Raw genomic sequence first — 22,972 nt, forward strand, 5'->3', positions numbered from 1 at the left:
CTGTAAGGTCAGTTTTTACAATGGTGTATTTCTACATATTGAGCTAACAGTTACCTAGTAGTGTGTACTAGCTGCCTGACAAAATGATCTTATGTCACAGTGCATATTATATATAATATAGCCCAGCTTTAAAATAAACTCACTGGGTTATTTATAGTACTTTTATGTAGTTACATTCTTTAAAGTTAGCACAGGTCAACTTTACTATATAGAACTACATGCAGGATAGGCTGCAGTTGTTAAGATGACACTTTGTGCCTAGTTTGGGTCACTGCTTGTTAATGAGATTGACAGTAGTGAATCCTGTTAATAATCTTTGTGTCTCAATCCTGACCATTCTCTGAAGAGCCATGTGGGACTGATATGAAAATATTTCAGACTCATAGGACTGGAAGGGACCTCAGAGGTCATCTAGTCCAATCCCCTGCATTCAGGGCGGGACTAAGTATTATCTAAACCATTCCTGACAGGTGTTTGTCTAACCCAAGGGTCGGCAACCTTTCAGAAGTGGGGTGCCGAGTCTTCATTTATTCACTCTAGTTTAAGGTTTTGCGTGCCAGTAATACATTAACGATTTTAGAAGGTCTCTTTCTATTAGTTTATAATATATAACTAAACTGTTGTATGTAAAGTAAATAAGGTTTTTTAAATGTTTAAGCAGCTTCATTTAAAACTAAATTAAAGTGCAGAGCCCCCTCGGACCAGTGGCCAGGACTCAGGCAGTGTGAGTGCTGCTGAAAATCAGCTTGCGTGCTGCCTTTGGCACCTGTGCCATAGGTTGCCCACCCCTGGTCTAACCTGTTCTTAAAACATGTTGACTTCAAAATAGCAGTACCCCTCCTTGTGTTCAGGAGGCTCAATTTTAATACACTGCCCTCTTTGTACAGCTTACTGCAGAGTAGCTGTACCAGCATCTTCAGAATGACCAGTATGTTTACTCCCTGATTTGAGTAGCAGAGATGTTATGCTCACCCTGCGTTCTTAACACCAGCTGCCATTGACTTAGTTGGCACTGGTACTGTTTCACATTCTAAATGATGTGGCTCTTGGCCTCCTTTTTAACTGTCTAGGTTCTTAAATCAGCACCAACCACTTTGTCCTGACTGGTACTGTATTAGCTGGGACACCCCTACTGTCGGACCCTAGATATGGTAAGCAATCATGGCTTTGCTCGGGTGTGTAACTTTCTACCACCTCCCTAATCCAAAAATACAACCCATACCACAGAGTTAAAAATAAACTTCAGGTATTTTGTTTCAAAATGGTTTATTTAAATGATGGTTGCTGGCAATTTCTTTACCTAATCCTCCCCCTCACCTTTTGTTGGTAATTAAAAAAAGACAATTTCCCTGTTACAGGGCCTATAGAACTCTAAGAAGCCTGCTGGCAGACCTGTAATAGATTTATTAAACCAGAGATGGCTAACCTGAGCCCGAGAAGGAGCCAGAATTTACCAATGTACATTGCCAAAAAGCCACAGTAATAAATCAGCAGTCCCCCCCAACTCTCCCCCCACCTCCAAGTGTCTCCTACCCACTAGCAGCCCTGCCACTCAGCACCACCTCCTCCCTCCTTGCCCCTCCTGATCAGCTGTTTTGTGGCATGCAGGAAGCCCAGGGGAGGAGCACGGACATGGCAGGCTCAGGGAGGGGGCAGGAAGGGGTGGAGTTGGGGGCAGGGCCTGTGGCAGAACCAGGGGTTGAGCAGTGAGCATCCTGCCTCAGCACATTGGTGCCTGTAACTCCAGCTTCCAAGTCGGTGCCTATACAAGGAGGCACATATTAGCTTCTGAAGAGCCGCATGTGGCTCCAGAGCCACTAGTTGGCCAACCCTGTCCAAAACCAACTTGAATTACCACACGCTGTTGGAATTCATGAACAAGCTCCTTCAGGAATGCAAACCTCAGTCCAGGCCATCCTGGACACAGGAAAACTAGTTGCAAGATCTTTCCTCTGGGTGTCCCTTAAGGCAGTGGACACAGTGTCATGCTCCATGGTGTCTTGGCTACAGGCCTCGAGTTTCCCCAAAGAGGTCCAAACTACCATGAAGGATTTTCCCTTTGAGGGTATCAACCTCTTTAGTGAGGAAACAGAGTCATCACTGCATACCCTAAACCTCTGAAACTACCCTCCTTTCTGGGGATATATATTCTGACTTCCCACAGAGACTCCAAGGTCTCCTCTGCCTCCATCCTTCTTCCAACAAAGGACATATAAACCTCCCTGGGAATGACTGAGGACCCAGTGGAGTAGACAGCCTGCACCATCATCCTCTGCTCTGCAGTCTTAGCTACTGCTCAGAAAGTCATTTTGATGTGGCATCTGACAGCGTCTTCTGCTACCCCCTTTTTGGTGGCTGCCTGGCCTGTTTTCTTCCAATGTAGACCATTATCACAATGGACAAATGGGTCCTGGTCATCCCTGCAACACCCCTTCCCTTTTCCTCTTCAGAGACACCTCCAACGAAACAATTCTCAAACAAGAGGCAGACTCCCTTCTCCAACTGGGGACACCAGAGACTGCACCATCCCTCACACAGGGAAGGACTTTTTTTACGTAAGGTACTTCCTCACCCCTCAAAAGAAGTAGGGCTGGAGACCCATTCTGGACTTCAAAGAGCTGAATATCTTCCTATGACACGCAAAGTTCAGAATGACCACCCTGGCCTCTAATATCTCCTTCCTCACTTTGAAAGATGCATATTTTCATTTGGACATGCACCCCACTCCCAGGAGCATCCTGTGCTTCATAGTGGGCTCAAAGCACTTTCAATACAGGGTGCCCCTCTTCGGCCTCTCCATGCCCACAACAGTATTTATGAAAATACTTGTGGTGGTGACTGCATACCTTTACAGATAGGGAGGACTGATCTTTCCATATCTGTTCAATTGGCTGCTTGTGGGTTGGTCATGCCAGGAGGTATGAGCAACATCACTATCACTGTAAGTAAGTCCATATTGATACCGAGGCAAAAAATCTAATTCATCAGGATGGACCTGAACTTGGTCACAGCCAAGGCCTACTTACCTCATGACTGATTCCTTGCCATGAGGGATCTCATCAACTAGCTTTAACTCAGACGCCAGCCCAATCCTGCCTCATTCTATTCAGTTACATGGTGGTGTGCACCTCTGTTACCCCGTTTGCACATCCCACTACTGAAAAATTTCTAAAAGGCGTCACATGGACATTCCCTCTGGTTTCAAAACCAGCCCGTCTGGGATCTGAACCTCAACCTCTTTTGCTTTCATGAGACCACCATTTACCTTCTTGTTCCTGCACCTGTCTTTCAAAGTCACCTTGATAGCAATGACCTCTATTAGAAGGGTTGGGGAGCTTGGAGTCCTTCGGGCAGACCTACCTTACACAATTTTCCACGAAGACAAAGTTTTGTTGAGACTGCATCCAAAGTTCATACCAAAAGTACCTTCACTTTAACCAGCCTGTTCACCTTCTGTGGTTTTACCCTTAGCCGCACCACAGCATGTAGGAGACAAGACTCCATTCTCTGGACATGTGCAGGGCTCTAGCCTTCTACCTGCATGGAACAGCAGCATCCTTTTGGAAGTCTCCAAGGTTGTTCACTGCTATTGCCGAAAGAATGAAAGGGTAATCGATCTCCTTTCAAAGGCTCTCTAGGTGAATTTCCTCCTGCATTATCCTTTGCTATGATCTGATGATAACCTCTCCTCCTGAATCTGTCAGGGCCCAATCTACAAGAGCCCAAGTGGCATCCGTAGCGTCCTTACAGTATATCCCCCTTTTAGATATGCAGAGCAACTACTTGGGCTTCGTGCACACCTTTACCAGGCAAGCTTTGGCTGCCAGTGCCTCCTTTGGCTCAGAGATCCTCCACTCTGTAGTACTGCATGTTTCCTGGCACCCTTCTCCTCAGCAAACACTTCTTGGGAGTCAACCCGTAGTGAACACTCAAAGGAAACAGAAAGGAAGGTTGCTTACATGACAGTAACTGGAGTTATTTGAGATGTGGTCCCTATTGGTATTCACCGCTCGCCCTCCTCCTCTGCTCAGGTCATCACGTGATTTGAACCATGCTGCCCGTTATGGCCTCAGTTGGGAGCACGAAGAGGCACAGAGGCAACCTGCAGATACAGCTGTTGAATAATTTCCAGTCCAGGGGGCAGAGAGCACATGGGCACCCAACGAGAATACCACAAATAAAACACATCCAGAAGAACTCCAGTTCCCTAGGGTAAGTTACCTTCCTTTTAAACATGATAAAATTTCCTAAATGAAGACAAGGCCTTGAAATCAAATTCCCTAACTCTTAGCATAGTCAGTGTTGTGCTCAAGATCAGGTCATTTGGTTTGAAAGATCAAGAACTGTATTTTTGAATATCTGGTGAGGATCAGTTTCCTTGGTCCATTTAAGTGCCAAATAGGGTCGTGGTCCATGCCTAAGGCTCCTAGGTGCTATAGTAATACAAATAATTAAGACGACGACAACGAAGACAAAGAAGGGACTTGCAAAAATATCTTCCTGGGTCTTGCAGGTGAAGGAATTTTTTAAGAAAGAGTTAAGATTGCCACACGCCTAGTCTGTGGGTGTATGACAGGTGTGTGCTATCCTCTTGAGGAACAGGGAGTTTAACTTTTGTTTCCATGCTTTTGGAGTTGTGTTGAGTACATTGCTATACACACGATCTTCCCTGTTTAGGAAATTTAAACACACAATTTTATTGTGGGGGAAGAGGATCCTTGAACTATACCTCGCAGTACAGCTACTGCTAGAGACGTTTCCATCTATCAGCAGCTGCACTTCTCTGAAACAATAAACCTTCTCTGTTATTGGATAAAATCTGACTGAAAGGTGTAACTGCTGTCAACGTTTTTATGCATATGCTAGAGAAGAGTTTACCCCACAGAAGATAAGCATTTAGCTGCTTCCCACTAAAAATTTGAGAAGAAAAACAAATACATAGAAAATTCCAAGGCCGTAAAAGCTAACCCGGTGTGAGACTTCACACTGAAAGGCCACCTACATGTAGAGGAAAAGCAGAACTTTACACTCTATTTAAAGCCCATTTCAGAATGCAGCTTCAGCCAGGGATTGGTGACTAGTGCCTCCATAATGAGCTGTTAGTGTGAAACCTCACACTAGGGTTGTGCATGAGGTGTTAAGCATTTGCAAGTTTAAGCTTCTACTTGAAAAGGGTGAGAGAATGTGAGCTAAAAGTGTTTGCTCCCTTAGGAAACTAGCCAACTTCATTCTAGCCTTTCACTCTTCCCCCTTTAGAGCCTGGAGGTCTATAAAGGCACAGAACTTGTCCTTCCGCAGACATAACTAAAGGAAGTTGCGTGTGTGCTTGTCTGTGGAGAAGGTTCCGTTTGGATTTCCAGCCAAGCTGTAACCGCATTTGCTTCAGTCCCTCAGACAGAGACAAACACCTACAGAATCTCTGTCAAGCATTCTTAAAACTGCAATACCTACCCCGTGAAGTGAAGTGAAGAAACAGATTGACTTCTCGGTACCCTTCTGGCTCTGTCACCTACTACAGGACAGGCACAACAAAGAAAGTAACATAACGCCACTAGCCATTACCTACAGCCCCCAACTAAAACCTCCAGTGCATCATCATCAAGGATCTACAACCTATCCTGAAGGACAATCCTTCACTCTCACAGACCTAGGAAGACAGGCCAGTCTTTGCCTACAGATAGCCCCCGAACCTGAAGCAAATACTCACCAGCAACTACACACCACACAACAAAAATACCAACCCAGGAACCAAACCCTGGTGCCAACTCTGTCCACATATCTATTCCAGAGACACCATCATAGGACCTAATCACATCAGCCACACCATCAGGGGCTCATTCAGCTGTACATCTATCAATGTGATACGTCATGTGCCAGCAATGCCCCTCTGCCATGTACATTGGCCAAACCAAACAGTCTCTATGCAAAAGAATAAATGGACACAAATCAGACATCAGGAATCATAATATTCAAAAGCCAGTAGGAGAACACTTCATTCTCTTTGATCACTCAATAACAGACCTAAAAAAGTGGCAATTCAACAAAAAAACACCCTTAAAAAACAGACTCCAATGTGAAGCTGCAGAACTGGAATTAACTTGCAAACTTGCACATCAGATTAGGCCTGAATAAAGACTGGGAGTGGTTGGATCATTACAAAACCTAAACTCAATTTCCCCAATACTAATTTCTCCCTACTGTTACCACCTCAAAAATTATTTTTCCTCCCTTGGTATCCTGCTGTTAATGGATTTATCTTGTTAGACTGACCTCACACTTGGTAAAGCAACCCCCCATCCTTTCATGTATTTATACCTCCTCCTGTATTTTCTAGCCCACGAAAGCTTATGCGCAAATAAATGTGTTAATCTCTAAGGTGCCACGAGGACTCCTCATTATTTTTGCTGACAGAGACTAACACGGCTGCTACTCTGAAACCTGCCACAGGGCTCAGTTTGCTTTCCAACCCATGGTAAAACTGCAGGCTTGATCATGCTCTAACAAGCAGACTGTTGCTATCAGTATTTAACATTCTGCAAACATGGCAACACAGTTTTTCCACAGTTGCAAACACAATCACAGTTGCTAGGTATTAACACTTATCCTGCAAGAGGAAGAGAAAGGGGCTGAATAGCATCCCCTGTAACAAATGGTCTTGTAATCACAAGTAGGAAATGTAAGAAGCCAACGTTTGCTTCTCCTCCCTGTTTAAAGGACAGTGGTGTAGCTACAATGGTGCAAGTGCAGCAGTTGCACCAGGACCCCCGAGGTTAAGGGAAACCAGCCAGCCGGAGCAGTGCTCCAGCACTTCACCTGGCACATTGGGTCACAACCCCATTCACTCAAATTTGGCCCCATGGCCCCTCTGTCAGACAGAGGGGTGGCTGGGACAAATCTGAATGGCTCTGCAACCAGATGCATGTAGGTTGCAGTGCTGCTCAGGTTTGGCCAAGCTGCCCCTCCATCATGAGGGCAGAAAGGTTCCAGGGCAGTGGAGGGGGGGTGAGTGTTGTGGAGGGAGTTATGAGGGGGTATGTAGCAGAGCAATGAGGTATATTGGGGGGTGGAAAAAAAATTTTTGGCATTGAGAAGTGCCATCCTCCTCTCCCCCCAACCTAGTCTTGCACAAGGGCCCTCTGGGGCCTTGTTACGCCACTGTAAATGGAAGAGCTAGCATTTCACTGCCAAACTTTCTAAGGGATTTAAAGCAAGGCTGCTGCTGATTAATTAGCAGCAGCACCTTTCAATGAGCCTAAAGGGACCACTGCCCTTTTTAATGCAGCTCTAAAACACACCAGTTCTGCAGGGAAATCCAGGGAACCAGCAGCCTAGAGAAGGAATCAAATAGGCCAGAGTTCAGAGCAGGGCAGTGCTAGCACCAGAAACAGAAAAGTTTGAAGAGCCAAGCTGTTGCAGCATGGCCAAGTTTGTGCAGCTCCACCGTGACACCCTCTTGACATGACATAAGTCAATTATTTACCTCATGGGGTTTCCCCTCCTCTCTCCTCCCTTTGGGAGCTGTGACAGCAGGTGTGGGAAGCAAAAAAGGGCTGTGGGAGTTGATGGGCAGGGACTGGGAGCTAGAGGCAGCTGGGAAGCCAATAGGGATCAGGGTTTTGTAGGGAGTCGAGGACCATTGGGAGGGTGAGTGGGTTGGTTGCTGTATTATTGGTGGGCAGGGAGGGGAATCCAGGGGCAACTCAGAGATGATGTAGGGCAGTCAGGGTGGGTTGTGAAAGGGGAAAGAGGCTGGGGAGGGGGTTTATGGGGCAATGGGAACTTGGCCTGCTTTTGCCACAGAAGCCTCCCCACTGACGCCATTTTGTTCCTGCCTCCTCCCCACACCCCATGTACTTGGTCACCTGACCCATCAGCTGCTGCCGTTGCCACTTCCTGAAGGCTTCAGGCTGGTCTGCTGCAAGCCAGGGAAGCACAGGGGCTGCCTGGAACCTAGTGCCCCTTATGATACTGTGTGCCCTGTATTCGTCATAGATTGTTATGAGTATGGCACAACGATGATGTGTTTTGTGCCAAATAAGGCATGCGAGATAGCATTGGATAGATTATGAATGTACTGAATATGATTATCCTATTTGTATGCCTGTATCATGTCTGCATCTGACGTTAGGAATATTGACTGTATCGATTACAACCTGTACAGAAAAAACCTGGGGAACACCCACCAGGCAGAACGCAATCCGTCTAGATGGCTCGCTGTGAGGAGGAGCCATTAGAGAGAATCACAGGTCTTTGAAGATGCTAATCTGCCACCCTCCTGGGAAGCTTCCTGGGGATGCTGCAAACAGCCTCCGAGTCACGGCTGCTATGGCCCTATGGAGACATGTGACCAAGTCAGCTGGTACTGGAATCCATCTCGGACTACCAGTGTTTTTCCACTGACTGATGTGGGAACTAAGTTTGGAAACAAAGGGTTCCCATCCTATCCAAAAGCTGTTTAAGGCAAGGGAGTGATATCATCTGAGTTGTTCTTCACTGTCTCCCCCTCCAAGATGACTGCTGTAAACACCTCAGAGTGAACTGGAGAAGAAAGGACTGAACCCAGGTTAGAGGGTGTCTGGCCTCTGAAAGGAATATCTGGAGTTTTAAGCTGCAAGCAAGTCTCTGCAATCTGCCCAAAACATGAGTTAGGGTGAGAATTTTACTACTTGTAAATTTATTACTTTAGTATATTAATCTTCGATTGCATTTTTTTATTTGCTGGGTAGTCTCCTTGATATGTTTGCTATCCGTTATCATTTCAAATCTGTCTTTTGTAGATGTTAAACTTGGTTTTGTTTTGTCTAAAACCCAGCATGTGAAATTCATAACTAGGGGGCGAAAAGCTGTTGCATCTCCACATTGAGGGAGAGGGTGAATTTCATGAGCTTACGCTGGACAATTCTCTGTGCAGCATAAGATGGTACAATTTGGGGGTTGTATTCCGGGGGGTGTACTTGAGTATCTGGGCAGTTCCTTAGCTGAAGCCTTCCCATGCAGGGGCTAGTCAGAAAGTCTGTTTGCATGTTACAACAGCTGGGCGTGTCCCGACCTGTATGTGTGCTGGTGAAAGTGAGAGACCAGGAGTGGGTCTGCAGCTTGTCACAGCAGTACAAGGTAAAGCAGGGGTGGCCAAGCTGTGGCTCCACAGCACCATGCGGCTCTTCAGAAGTTAATATGGGGCTCCCTAGAATCATAGAATATCAGGGTTGGAAGGGACCTCAGGAGGTCAGCTAGTCCAACCCCCTGCTCAAAGCAGGACCAGTGCTGACTCCAGGGCTGGAGCTACAGGTGCCAACTTTCCACTGCTCAACCCTAGGCCCCCGTCCCCACTCCACCCTTTCCCGCCCCCTCCCCTATTTCTCCTCCCCGCTCCAACCCAGAGCTGCCTCCTGTACTCTGTGAAACAGCTGATTGTGGCAGGCAGGAGGGAGGGAAGGTGCTGATCAGCAGGGCTGCTGGCAGGCAGGAAGTGCTGTGGGGGGAGGGACTGCTGATGTATTACTGTGGCTCTTTGGCAATGTACCTTGGTAAATTCTCCTTCTCAGGCTCAGGTTGGCCACCCCTGGTGTAAAGGGAACCCAGGCTGGTTGGTCAGGCAGGCTCAGTGATACCCCAGTTCCAAGTGGCACCTGTCAGCTGGGAGGAAGAACCACAGCTGCCCATGCCTCACAGCCCGGCTACAGGCACAGGATCACAGCTGGACTGCAGGCAGGCTTGACAGAGTTGCCACATGTGAGTAACTTTTGGGGCCAAAAACAGTGGTGTGTCACTTTAAAATCAGGAGGAATAAGAACACAGGCAAAGGTCATATAAAACAAAACTTGAAAAAAAAAAATTTTTTTTTTTTTTTAAAGGCAGAGTTCAGAGTATTTCTCCCCCTTACCCTACATTTCAATTTCTGGTTTCCACCTAACCTGACCACAAGTGATGAAATACCATGGGAAACTGCTTAAGAATTTGGTGGGGGGCGGGGCGTGAAGGAATCTCAGCAGGAAACACCAGACATCTCTTGAACTTTTTCTCATAAAAACTTGCAGCCCAGTATGCAGACTCTTGGGATGGTTAAGCATCAGAGCCCAAACCCTGAATTTTTTTGAGGTGCTCAAGAAAAACAGTGCTCCGACCCTATATTTAGCTCTAAATGACTCCCTACTGGGAAAAACAGACTAAAAACCAAAACCACTACAAGCTTAACGGCTATCGATCCTTCCCTGAAGTTTCACACTAACCATACTACAGTTTAATTACACAAACCACAGACAGACCCTTTCCAAATATACAATCAACCCTTGTGGTCATGCAATACTAGAAACTGGGAGACAAATACACTGGAAATCCAAGGATTGATTTTGGAATCAATATGGTAAAAGAAAAATTGAAACAGTGAGATTTTCTAGTTAAATATATAAAATGAAAGTATATAAGATACTTCCTCAAACTACTAGAACTGAGTGTAAAGCAACAAAGAAAAGAGACAGCAGACAACAATAATAATAATAATAAATCATCATCATGCAGCCTATGCCTGAATCAAAAATGGGGCAGCAATGGGACATGGATTTGTTACATTAAACCTCTCACCTATCAAGCACTGTGCTACTCGCAAATATTTGATGTATCAACTCTGGCAACTTCTGTCATACAAGTAAACTTGTTGAGGTTGGCCACAGAAATCATCTGTCCTTAGTTACATCACCCTTAGGGTCAGTTACAGAGAACTTCTTTGGGCTGTTTGTTTATCCTGTTATGGGAAATCCTGAGTATGTCAAAAGTAATGCAATGCTTGTCGATGAGGTTAAGATCATGGGGGTTGGACGGCAGCCAGCCTCATAGCCCCTCTGAACTCTGTATGCTGGATCCAACAGCTGCTTATTCTGCTCTTTGCTTCTTTCAGAAAGCTTCTCTGTTACCTGTATTTCAGTGCAGGTACTCAGAGTGAACAGAAACCCTTCTGCACAATATTTAGTTTGGACTTGTGCTTTTGAAACACAAGACACTTCTTAAAAGGCCCTTCTCAGTCTGAGTAAATCCTGGTTAGTTTGTTGTGGGGGTTTGGTTTGACTCAACCACATGATCGGAGTCAGGTGATGGAATTGGGAAGAAAAACTAAAAAAGAGACAAACTATTAGCTGTAGGAGCTTAACAGCTGCTCTCGCTTAGTGAGGAGCCGTGACCCGCTTAGAAAATGGGTTCCTTTCCCAGGTCTCTGCTTTGGAGTTTAGGTGCAGCTTGTTTGATGGGTGAGTAACTACTTTTAAAATGTGACACTTGTTCTTTGTGGTCTAGAAAGATACTAGCTATGATTCTAAACTGCTGCACTGGGGCTTTGCATTTTCATACAGTTACTGTTTTTGGAAAGAATGTATAACAGCAGGGAAAAGGGTGAGGGAACAGAGGAAAGGAAAAGAGGCTGCAAAGACATGATTTAAAAGCATTTAGTCTTGCAATTGGATATAAATATATACAGCAACAGTCAGCTGGTACAATGGCCCTGAACAACAAATATGGCTGAGCACATTGCTCAGCTATGTTTAAATATTTTGGAAGAAAGACTTAAGTTGAGCTAAACCCTGAATGTTCTGTAACTTTGCTTGCAGAATGGCAAAAAAAGCAGGAGGAAGTCTTAGAAAATGATCCTTGCAGCTCCTAGGTACACAAAATAATCAGTCTTTCTGCAAAGCAAAGCATAGATACTGAACATACTGCAAGAAGGTTTTACATACTTATCTTTCTGTTACAACAGATAACATGCTATGGGCCAGATGTCACCCTCAGATGCATAGCTCCCACAGAGTTCAATGAGAGTTGCTTTCAGGTCTTTGAGGGCAGAATTTGTCCCTCTGTTTAGTCTGTAAATAAATATTTTATATTAGTTTTAGTGTTTTTACTGTTGGGATTCCAAGAACTTTGTATTCTTTACAATATGTATCATATTTATGCCAAGTGGCATTGTCTGTCCGCATGGTGGAGGCCTATACCTTTTGATTGTAAACTCTTGGGGGGGTGAGGGCAGTTTTTTTGTTCTGCCTAGCGCCAGGGGGCTCTGGGGCATGACTGGTGCACCAACATACTACTGGAATACAAACAAACAACACATCCTGCTACTCCATTGAAATGGGCAGGCTTGCATTTTTAAAGCCACGTACAAGGGTGTTAAGCTGCTCAAATAACTAACTTTTTAGTTTTATGTGTCGGACAAAGATATAACACAAATGAGCAAGACTTGCAGTCCCTGCTCTGCTGAGAGTTAAGCAAATATGGATGCTCTCCCACTCAGAAGACACTTGTTCACCTCTTCATTCTTTAGTAAAACAAAAGGTGGTTTTTTTAATATACTTATCTAGATATGTAGGTTTGTTTTGATTTATTTCACTTGGATTTGAATGATTATTTTCACCAGATTTGCAGACAGTGTAGGGGGAGGAGGGCAGAGGAAGGAAATCCAGCAGACTACCAGGCTTCATTTGCAAACTGTAGACTAAAGACTGCCTGCCTTACATATCAATGGTTGCAAATACTGTAAGTTAGGAAGAATTTGTCTCTGTAATTGAAAGAGTTGAAAGAATTTCCAGGACAAATAAAGGCTGTTTGGTCAATGTTGTGGGCCTAGCTGGCAGGAGTTGTCCCATCTTCAACACTTTCTGGAGGTTTTTTAGCTGTACTTTTAGTGATCTTTTAAAAAAAATTGTTCCATCTAGAAACAAGAATAAATCACTAAATTCAGTAAATTAAAATTTTCAATAAGTCATTTCAGCACCAATTTCTAGAATGTTGGATAAAAACTACTTGTATAAGCACAATTTCTGTAAAAAGTCAGAAACTTCAATGGTTTTGTGAAAATTTGACAACTCCCTCCCTCCACTCACAGTTTTTGAATAAAATAGCTATTTTCAACAAAGGATTTCATTTAAAAAAGTCAGTCCTGTGCAATCCAGGGAACTTAAATCTACTTCAGTACCTGTGGCTGAAGACAAACTTCCATGGCAAGACAAATATCCAGGAGCTGTTCTGCAGCAGGTCTTACTAGGTGATTATAATGGTTCCTTCTGAAAACTTTTCCAGGAGAGCCCAGTGGTATGCTAGAGCCAATGCACATGCACCACTCAGCTTATTGTGAGACCGATTTAACAAAACTGGAATTGGAACTAGGGCAACTCAGTGGCATGTGTTCCCAAGGGGAGAAGATTTTAAGGAAGGCTGAGTCAGAAAAGAGGGACTCCATGTCTTGGTCTTTGGTCAAGGTATGGACACCAAAGTGCCCTTCCTTAAAGGTACTGCAGAATTGCTGTTTCCGATTAGGATCAGCATTGAGTCCCTCACATCTCAGAAGAAATAATCAAGGCCATGGAGGAAATGAGTCCTAGCAAGATCCCCAGCCCTGATGGCCCACTGATAGAATTCTATCAACATTTCAAAGCAATTCTGGCCTTTAAGCTCTAATACAGGGGTAGGCAACTTATGGCACGGGTGGCGAAGATGGCACATGAGCTGATTTTCAGTGGCACTTATACTGCCTAGGTCCTGGCTACTGGTCTGGGGAGCTCTGCATTTTAATTTAATTTTAAATTAAGCTTCTTAAACATTTTAAAACATTTTAAAAACCTTATTTACTTTACATACAACAATAGTTTAGTTATATATTATAGACTTAGAAAAAGACCTTCTAAAAACATTAAAATGTATTACCGGCACGCGAAACCTTAAATTAGAGTGAACAAATGAAGACTTGGCACAGCACTTCTGAAAGGTTGCCGACCCCTGCTCTAATACATTTACGAAGATGCCTTCAAGAAATGTGTTACCTCCTACTCTGAGGGAAGCCCTAATTGCTGTAATACATAAAGCAGGTAAGGATGCACAAAAGTGTCATAGCTATAGACCCATCTCTTTAATCAACACTGATATAGAAATATTTTTACAAATATTGGCTAAGAGATTTGAAAAAGTAATGAGTGATATGGTTCACCCCCATTGGGTGGGATTTAAGAAAATATGCATAGTTCAAATAACACACATCAATTATGCCATTCAACACTCTAGAAATCTCCATGCAATCATTTCACTTGATGCAAAGATAGCTTTTCACAACGTGAGCTGGCAATATCTGTTTCTTACCCTGGATAAATCTTTTATTTCATGGATAAAGCTGTTATTCCAAACACAACTCTTGTATCCTAACAAATAGCACAATATTCACACATACCCCCTCTTTGACTGGTTTCAGGGAATCAGACGGGAATGCTCCCTCCCTGTCCCCTGACCCTTGTTCAATCTAACATTAGAACCGCTTGCAGTACTAATTAGGGAACACCAAGGGATTCCAGGGATCAAATCAGGGTGCCAGGAGACAAATATCCTTCCCTATGCAGACAACATCCTCCTATTTATTAAAAATCCAGATCAATCCATTCCAAATACCTACAAACATTAGATAACTTTGGCAAATACTCTGGCTACAACATAAATTGGAGGTAGTCAGAGTTAACCTAGCTGCATTAATCATGCCATTAGCAATTCCAATAGATGGCAGGCACTAACTCTCACAATGAATTCCCTTCCCAGGATCGTTTTTATTCTGAATTCCCTCCTTAACCATATTCCTCACTTTTATTTTACCAAAATTGACACCATGTTCAGTCCTTCTTGTGTGGTGCTGGTGCTGGTAACAAACCTTAGAGAGATTACAGTTCTTCGTCAAAACAGGTGTGTGATGGTCCATGCCCCTAGGGTCAGGGCAGAGCGGCCTAGCGGCTGGCATTGGGGCACCCCTTATGGGGTGTGGCAGCCCCAGTAGGGGGGGGGCCCGACCCGGGGCCCTAACAGTGGCGTAGCAGCTTCCACTGACTCAGAGGGGGAGTCCTACTGAAACACACTGAGTTTCCCCAGGTGGGAGGTACCATTCCATCCCCATCCCTGGGTCACTTTCTACCAGAGTCTGTGTTGGGGTTTCCCATGAGACATCAGGGCCTCTGTGTTCAGTGGGGCCAGTCGTCGCCAGGGTTTCCTCCAGTCACCGGGGTGCAGGCGAGCCATGGATGGCTTTGGTTCCCGATGCAGTCAGAGGCTGTGGCTGGCCCTCCGCAGGAGCTTCCCACGCAGGTCCTTACCTTGCAGCCTCTCACCCAAAATGAGCTGTTCTCCCTCCCTTTATACTACTAGAGCACTTGGATAATGCCCAGTCTTGCCAGGGAGCGGGACTTCTGCTGTCAATACCTGGGGCTTTACCCTGTCTAGGCTAGTGCGGGGTAAGCAGAGCCCGTCACAAGGTGGTTTCAGATTTTCCAACTTTGAATGTTACTATCAGGCAAAAATTCTCAGCCAAGCAGCACAGTAGCTCATTCCCTCGTGCTGTAGCAGCCTGGATTGACTCCCTCTGAAAGCAGAATTGGTTTCTCCATTACCCCTTCCAAATGTGCTGCTGGGATTATTACTGACGCTCTAAAGAACAGTCACCAACTATTGTGGCAGCCAAATATACTTGGTGTCCACTGTCTGCTAAACTTAAAAATCACCCCATTTTACATACCAAGGCCTCTCTCTGGGATACCTCAAAATTCTGTAAAACCCCATCATTTGGCCAGATTGTATTAGGAAAGTGATTTACTGAAACTGACACCTTCCTCCCTTTTACAATATTAAAAGAAAGGTTCAGGCTGGAGGCTAAGAAGGAGTGGCAATATATCCATCTGAAACATGGTGTCTCCTATCTGTTTGGTCCCATTGCCTGCACTACCTCCACCACCTAAACTACTTTCACTTCTCCAAATATCACTCAGGCTGCCAAGAGCTATGGCAACACTATATGCACACTTGGCTAGCAAATTTGAATTAAACACAGCTTCCCTAAAAAAAAAAATGGGAGGAAGAACTAGGCCAATTATTGTCTGCTAATCAATGGAAACAAATTTTAGCCAGTGCTCCAAAATGTTCCTTCAACCTCTGTTTAAGATTAATCCAGCAGAAAATCATATGGCGGATGCATTGGCTCCCTTGCCAACTATTCAAAACATGTGCCACTAAACCAGACAAATGGTGGCACTGTGATTCAGCAGGTGCTAACTTAATCCATATACCAGTGGTTCCCAAACTGGGGTTTGTGAATCCCTGGGGGTTCATGAAATGTTACGGGGGTTCTCAGGAAAAAATTCCCTAATGGTCCCTTGGAACCCTGGGCAGCATGGGGCCAGCAGCCCAGAGCCCCTGGACTTCCAAGGGCTAAGCAGATCAAAGCAAGCATAGCTATCACACTGAGGAGATTTAAACTTCAAGATTCCTTATAAGAAATTGAAAGGGAGGTGGATATTATTTGCTGTTTTTAAAATTAAATAGGCAGCTAGGATTGTTCTTCATAATAGTTTTAAAAACAAGTTTAAGCTTTGTTGTAACGTGCGTTGTTTGCCTGGACTGCTCAAGACCTGAATACTTGTATAGGAGGAACAATTTGAATTGGCTTCTTAAATACCTTCATGCTGTTTCACATCTGATACTCCCTGATGAAACATAGGAACCTTGTCTTATAACAGGCTTATTCAAAGTGATACAGGCTACGAAAGTGAGATCTTGGAAGAGTGTGGCCGTTTTCATAATGTAATAAAAATACTGTAATGATTAATAACAACAAATAGTGTGTAATAAGCATGTAATAAAAACAAATTTTATATTTCCAAGATCACTGCTTTTAGAATTTATACTCAGGTAAAGGAGAAAATCCCTGGAAATATTCACTTTTAGGAGGGGGTTCGTGAGACGTTATTTTAGTGAAAGGGGTTCACAGGTTGTTAAAGTTTGGGAACCACTGCCATATGCTCTGGGACTGCTCCTCTACCCTTATGTTTTGGGCACAACTTAATTGCAGAATTAATTTTCTTCCTATCAAATAAAATTGCGTTACGAGAGAAACATATAATCTTAAAACGAATGGGTGTTAATTGGAGTTGAATAAATCTGAAAAGCTTTGGCTCATCAGAGCACTAATAATCGCTAAAAGCCTAGTATCACAAATCTGGAAATCCGAAAAAAGACCAACAATTGAAGACTGGAGCATAGACATTGTAAGCTTGGCCACCATGGAAATAACTGTATGCTGTACCAGAAACACCCAAGGAACATTCTCAGAGATGTGAAATGCTTTTCTGGAAGTATCTGAATGACCCTATGAAATGCATGGTCCCCCTTTTTCCTCCCTCCTCTTTACCCTCTTCCTTCCCTCCCTGTCTCTATCCCCCTTCTCTGAATTTTGCTTCTATTTTTGATCTTATTTTAATAATTTTACTTTAACCAGTTGGGAGTCTTATAAACAAATTGTGTTTGTAAATTGTGTAATACAAATAATTGATTTATATTTTGATTACATTTGGTATACATACATATATATGATTATATTCATATTTTATATAATTAAATGTTTCAAATATAGCTAAGGTGAAGTAGCAAATAGTTAATCTATTATAAAAAGTGTATGTATTATGAGAAGTTTACCTATAGTTTATTTGTGTGTGTGTGTGTATTTTATATATATATAAAATTTAATATAAAGTTAATAGGAAAAAAAGGATCAGCACTGAGAAAGATTGCCAAGATCATTCAAGCTAATTTGCTACAAAGGCTTTTGTTGCAAAGCACCCCAAATGTGCTGAGCACTGAATATGCTCTTAGGAAAAAATACCATTAAGAGCTTACAATCTTAACAGACTAGACAAGCAACAATCAATACGGAGCATGCATGGAGAATGGTCAAGATGTTAGGTACTCCTCCGCTTAAATATTTTTAAGTTGTAGATCTCCGATTCCAAATCAACTAAGAAGTTAGTGTCAGTGTAATGTGCTAATCTCTGTAAAGCACAGAAAAGTTTCCTCAACAGAGAAGTTTTCAGATGACTAAAAGGCCAGAGTTCTTAAAGGTTAACTGTCAATGGACCCATTTGTTCAGCTGCGTGATTCTGTTGTAGAAATTAAATTCTGTATTTTTGTCATATTTCTCAAATGTCCTTGGGTTACAAACCAACTGAATTCCCATGAGGATGGTGGTGTTTACATCATAGCAGTCCCAGCTGATTGCAGTCCCATTGTGCCACATTCTGTACAAACGCATAGTAAGAGAATCTCTGCCCTGAAAAAAAAAATTATCATCTAAATAGGCAGACAGAAAAAGGGTGGAGGGGAAAGTAAGCTCAGAGAGGTGAAGTGTCTTGCATTGTGCCACGTTGCAGGTCAGTGGCAGAGCTAAGAGTATAATCCTGGTCTCCTGACTCGCAGTTCAGTGCCATACCTATTAGACCATGCAGCCTCCCCATGGTGTACATGTCCTGTTGTTTCCATAGCTTATATCAAACTGATCCATTCACCTCCTTGAAACTGAACATTGCAGCAGCAGCAGTTCTTAAATGTTGTTTAAACTTGTCCTTTCCCCTGCTACTTACATTTAAGTTCCACACACTCCCTTTATGCTGGAGCCTCCTAAATGTGTCCTGAGTAGGACGAGGTCGGTAGACATCAGGTGAAGCAGAAGAAAATTCAATGAATAAAATGATGGCGTGTGAATCACTGGCTTATTCTGAAAATTAAGATGTTATTTTTGTGCTACACACTTCAATAATATTTACATTTCTTACATATAGTATCGAGATCTGTCCACTTATTCAAATCTAAATTCCTAGCCATTTAGGGAAAGAATTTTATTTCTTTTTAATTAATTTCTCTTAACACTAGCACAATAACTGGTGAGCAGTTTTTTGACATATTGTATCTATGCCCGATCCAGCTTCCAGACACTGATGTAAGTTACAACGATGATGATTCTTGGGCTAAGGCGTTGAGGTGGGAACAAAGAAATCCTTTAGTCTCATAATTGTGTTTTACATCTGAGAGAGGTATCCGTTCACACAATTTCAGCAGCAACAGTTAGTTATTGTAAAAAGTACCTAAAAAATCCCCATGCCAACTTCCTGATCTATTGCACTCCCTCGTCCTACACTGATGTGACAGCTGTTGCTGTTTTTTGAAATGCCTTAATCACTATGTTGCTAAATTTAAATCATCTTGCTACTCTCTTTGCTTTTTAGTTTAATGGGTCTTTCTCCCCTTCAGCGATGGGTAACAGGGCCAAAATGGCTACTCCCAGGTCAAAGGCTTGTAGATTTCACTTTTAGCAAGCAGACATATTTTAACCTATTACATGTAACAGCAAAGCAATCTGAATCACAATCGTTCCTGTAGGATTTTGAGGAATCCACCTCTCCAAACACTCAAAGATGCACAGTGTAAAAGCGAAAGCATTAGGAACCTTACAGAATAGAGCCTTTCAGATGCTGATTCAAGCATTGTAGAGATGCTGATATAGTTCAGAATTATGATGCCCTAAAGGTGACCCAGTGAGTGAAAAGGAGACTTTTTGCATGCAGAATTGTAGATTATATTTTTAAAAATGCACCATCCTCCAATGAACAGCTCCTGCAACTCAAATGTAATGCTGAGGGTGCTGTTCGTTCTGCCCCAGGTACTGTGGATTGCCTGCAGATACTTCCACAGTATCCAGTATGAGACGCATTCCATTTCTAGGAACATAGGAATTGCTAAAGTGGTGGGCAGGGAAAAACACTTTGAAGAGTATGATGCCATGGGGCGGTCTCCTTTAGGTCAAGCACATACTTACTATTGGTTAGTTTAGTCCATAATTTAGGAGTGCTCCTGGATTCCTCACTGACATTAAGCTTTCACAGAGCAGCAACTATAAGTAATGCTTTCTATCATCTCTGGTTGGATAGGACTCTCTGTGCCACCCTGGCAGACAATGACCTGATCATCTTTGTCACCCCTCCTTGGGACTATAGCAATACAATATGGCTCACCAAGAGTCACCAGCCCGTAGGAGATTTCAGCCAAGTACAGAACACTGCAGTTCATCTGCTCAGCAAAATGGGCTACCTCAAACACATCAAACCTGTTCTCCACTCTCTTTAAACTGGCCTCCCTGAGAATATGTAATCAAATCTGAAGGTGTGAGCCTTATCTTCAGAGCACTCGATGGCCTGGTCTGGGATATCTAAATGTATCACCTAAAGCACCAGGATGAAGACTGTGGTTGACAACTTCGCTCCTTAGGCACAATGCAACTTTCTAGTATAAGGGTAAAGCTCATCTGTGCATGAGACAGAGCTTTCTCAGGCGGCCAGTCCAAGCCTGGAATGAACTCCTCCAGGAACTAAGGACCATCACAAACCTCATCACATTCAACTCCCAGTGCAAAATGCACTTCTGTGACCTGCCTTCTCCAATGTAACTACCAAGCAGCATGGACATTAAAACCAAACCAAACCAAACTAAACCCTACCAAAACAAAACACTACACTGCACACACAGTTCTCCCCCTGGAGACGAGATATGAGAGGAATGAACAATATAAGTGACAGATGTTAGGCACATCCCTTAATGCACTAGTGAAAGGCACTCAGATACACTGGTGATAAGAATACAAGGAATAAAATTGAATGGATCAGATGAAAGTCCATCTAGTTCAGTACCTGTCTCCAACAGTGGGCCTCAGAGGAAGGTGTAAGAACCCCACAGTGGGCAGATGAGGATAATTCACCTCCCATTAACTATTAGAGATCAGGATAAGATTTAGAGATTGACATGAGCCCTGAAGCATGAAGTTCAAGATACCCTTCAATGCGTGTTATTACAATTCTGGATATTCTTGTTATTCATATAAATATCCAGTCACTTTCTGGATTTTATATTCTTGGCCTCAACAACTTCCTGTGGCAATGAGTTCCACAGTTTACCCATGCACTTTGTGAAAAATATTTTCTGTTATCAGTTCTGAATTTGTCGCTCGTTAATTTAATTGAAGGTCTCCTTGTGTTATAAGATGGAGAGAATAGAAGCATCTGATCTACCTTTTCTAGACCATTAATTACTGTATATACTTTTATCTGGTTTGCTTCTCTCTGCATCACTTCTTGAGCATAATGGAGAAAATGTTTCCGAACGAACATCAAAAAAGCAAATGGATTTGGGTGAACTGCTAGATAAATGAGTCTCCATGGAGTTGTCTCTCCAGATGGAGTACACTAACTGAACCACTAACAATAAATGTTTCCCTCTTAGGTATTGTTGTTGGACAAACGACTACTGCCCAGGTCTCTGCGGAATCACCAGTGGTATCTGCTGGTGTTTCATCAGCTGCTCCAAATGCAACCATTGTCGGGGTCTCTACGGTATCAACTACAGCTGTAACAGTAACAGCTGAAGTGCTGTCAACCACTGCAAACCCCACGGTGCCATCTGCCACAACAGTATCTGCTGAGGTTTCGTCCACCACCCGAACTGCAACAGTGTCCACTATTCCAAATAGGACCACTGTTCAGGTTTCTCCAGGACCAACATCAGCTATGACAGAATCGGCTGGCATAACATCAGCTACCCCCCATGGCACAGTACCTACCAGCATGCTGTCTGCTGCTCCAAATGTGACAGCATCTGTTGGGGTTCCATCAGCCACTCCATTCGTAACCACCATGGAGTCCATAAACTGCAGTGCAGTGAACACAACAGCCTGTACAGCTTGTTCACCAGGAATGTTTCCCAGCAATGGTAAGATTCGGAAGATTTCCCTCCCCCCTGCAGCTCTCTTGCTTTGTCTATAGAGGTGATTGCAAAAGGGACAAAAACTGGGTGTGTGATTTTATTTTTTTATTGCTGTATCATGCCACAAAAAAAAAAGAAGGGCTCAGTTTTTCCCCCCTACTTGTTTTTTACGTTAGAACATCAGGCCTTGTCCACCCTGTCTAACTGGAGGACTCCATGGTTGATTGAAGAAGTGGTAGAATTACAACCTAAAAACACAATGCAGGTGAAACGTAGCTAATTGAGAGGGGGAAGTGATTCTAAGTATGGTAGATATGAACAAAAACAATTTCAAACTATTTGTTTCAAACAATTGGAAAGAAACCTCCATTAAAGATTCAGTATCCCTACCCCTTCAATTAAGTGTTAAGAGAGCTCCCAGTCCACCTCTGTTACACAGGAAGCCCCTCAGCAATGAGACTTGACACTTCTGATTTTCTAAAGTAAAAACTATCAAACAAGAAAAAAATAAGCCTTTCCAGACCCCCTTCATACTCTTTAAAGAATCAAAAAAGGGCAACCTGCTCCCCCCTTTATTTTCCCCACTGCAGTTCACCTTTAAGGGTGAGTGTGCACTTTCTTTCTCATTTTTAAGCTCACTTTTTTAGGCAATAAGAACGAATTTAAAAGCTCAGATGAATATAAAGCCCAGAAACAGATTGCAAATGTTTCCACTAACCAGTCGGCTGGTGGGGCCATCATCTCCATCCGTACACAATACTGAGTACCTGCTCTGTGCTAATGCCTAGAGTATTCAGCTCTTCAGAAGGATTCATGTTCCACAATGAAAAAAATCACCCCAAAGGAAATTCTCCTTCATATCACATGTGGTCAACCTATGGAATTCACTATAGCAGGAGGTCAGTCGAATAAATACCATAGTTTTAATGTTTAAAACCAGACTGGATAACGTTAGGATCAATAATAAAATATGTATCAGGGCATGCTAAGAGAGGGATAACCAGCTCTCATGCTTCGAGGCATGAGACAATCTTTGCAGAGGTCAAGAACTAATTACCAACACCATCATATACAACTTTGTACAATTGGGTCCGTTATAATCTTTCCTGTCCCACATGCTCTCTTGCAAGGTAGCAGGCACTGGCTCCTGCCAGAGGAAGGATAACAGATTTGAGGACCAAGAGCTGGCATGGAAAATCCTACATAATTATTCTATGTAGAATAAACTAGTTTTGTAGAATTAAGACTGATAGAATTTTTATGCTGTGGGAACAGTAAGTGTCACATGCTCAAAAGACTTTCTCCGTAAGGCAGAATTCTCTGTTTTGGGGTTTTCTGCTTCAGTTCTATTTCCTGCTAAACTTATATTAATCCATGATCAAAA

The 22,972-nt window shown here is 43.3% G+C and overlaps 1 protein-coding gene across 2 annotated transcripts in view; it reads left to right on the plus strand.

Moving 5' to 3' along the window:
- Positions 1 to 10,903: 10,903 nt before the first annotated feature.
- The window catches only part of LOC127048217 (sushi, von Willebrand factor type A, EGF and pentraxin domain-containing protein 1-like), a 30,156-nt gene continuing 18,087 nt past the window's right edge, over positions 10,904 to 22,972 (plus strand). For both annotated transcript variants that reach the window (XM_050947791.1, XM_050947793.1), the window contains exons 1-2: positions 10,904 to 11,240; positions 21,109 to 21,594. In XM_050947791.1, the coding sequence (XP_050803748.1) occupies positions 11,186 to 11,240; positions 21,109 to 21,594 (541 nt within the window). In that variant the 5' untranslated portion in view covers positions 10,904 to 11,185. The remainder of the gene's footprint in view (positions 11,241 to 21,108; positions 21,595 to 22,972) is intronic.

Source organism: Gopherus flavomarginatus, chromosome 3 (assembly GCF_025201925.1).
Source record: "Gopherus flavomarginatus isolate rGopFla2 chromosome 3, rGopFla2.mat.asm, whole genome shotgun sequence".
In the NCBI taxonomy this organism is placed as follows: Eukaryota; Metazoa; Chordata; order Testudines; family Testudinidae; genus Gopherus; species Gopherus flavomarginatus.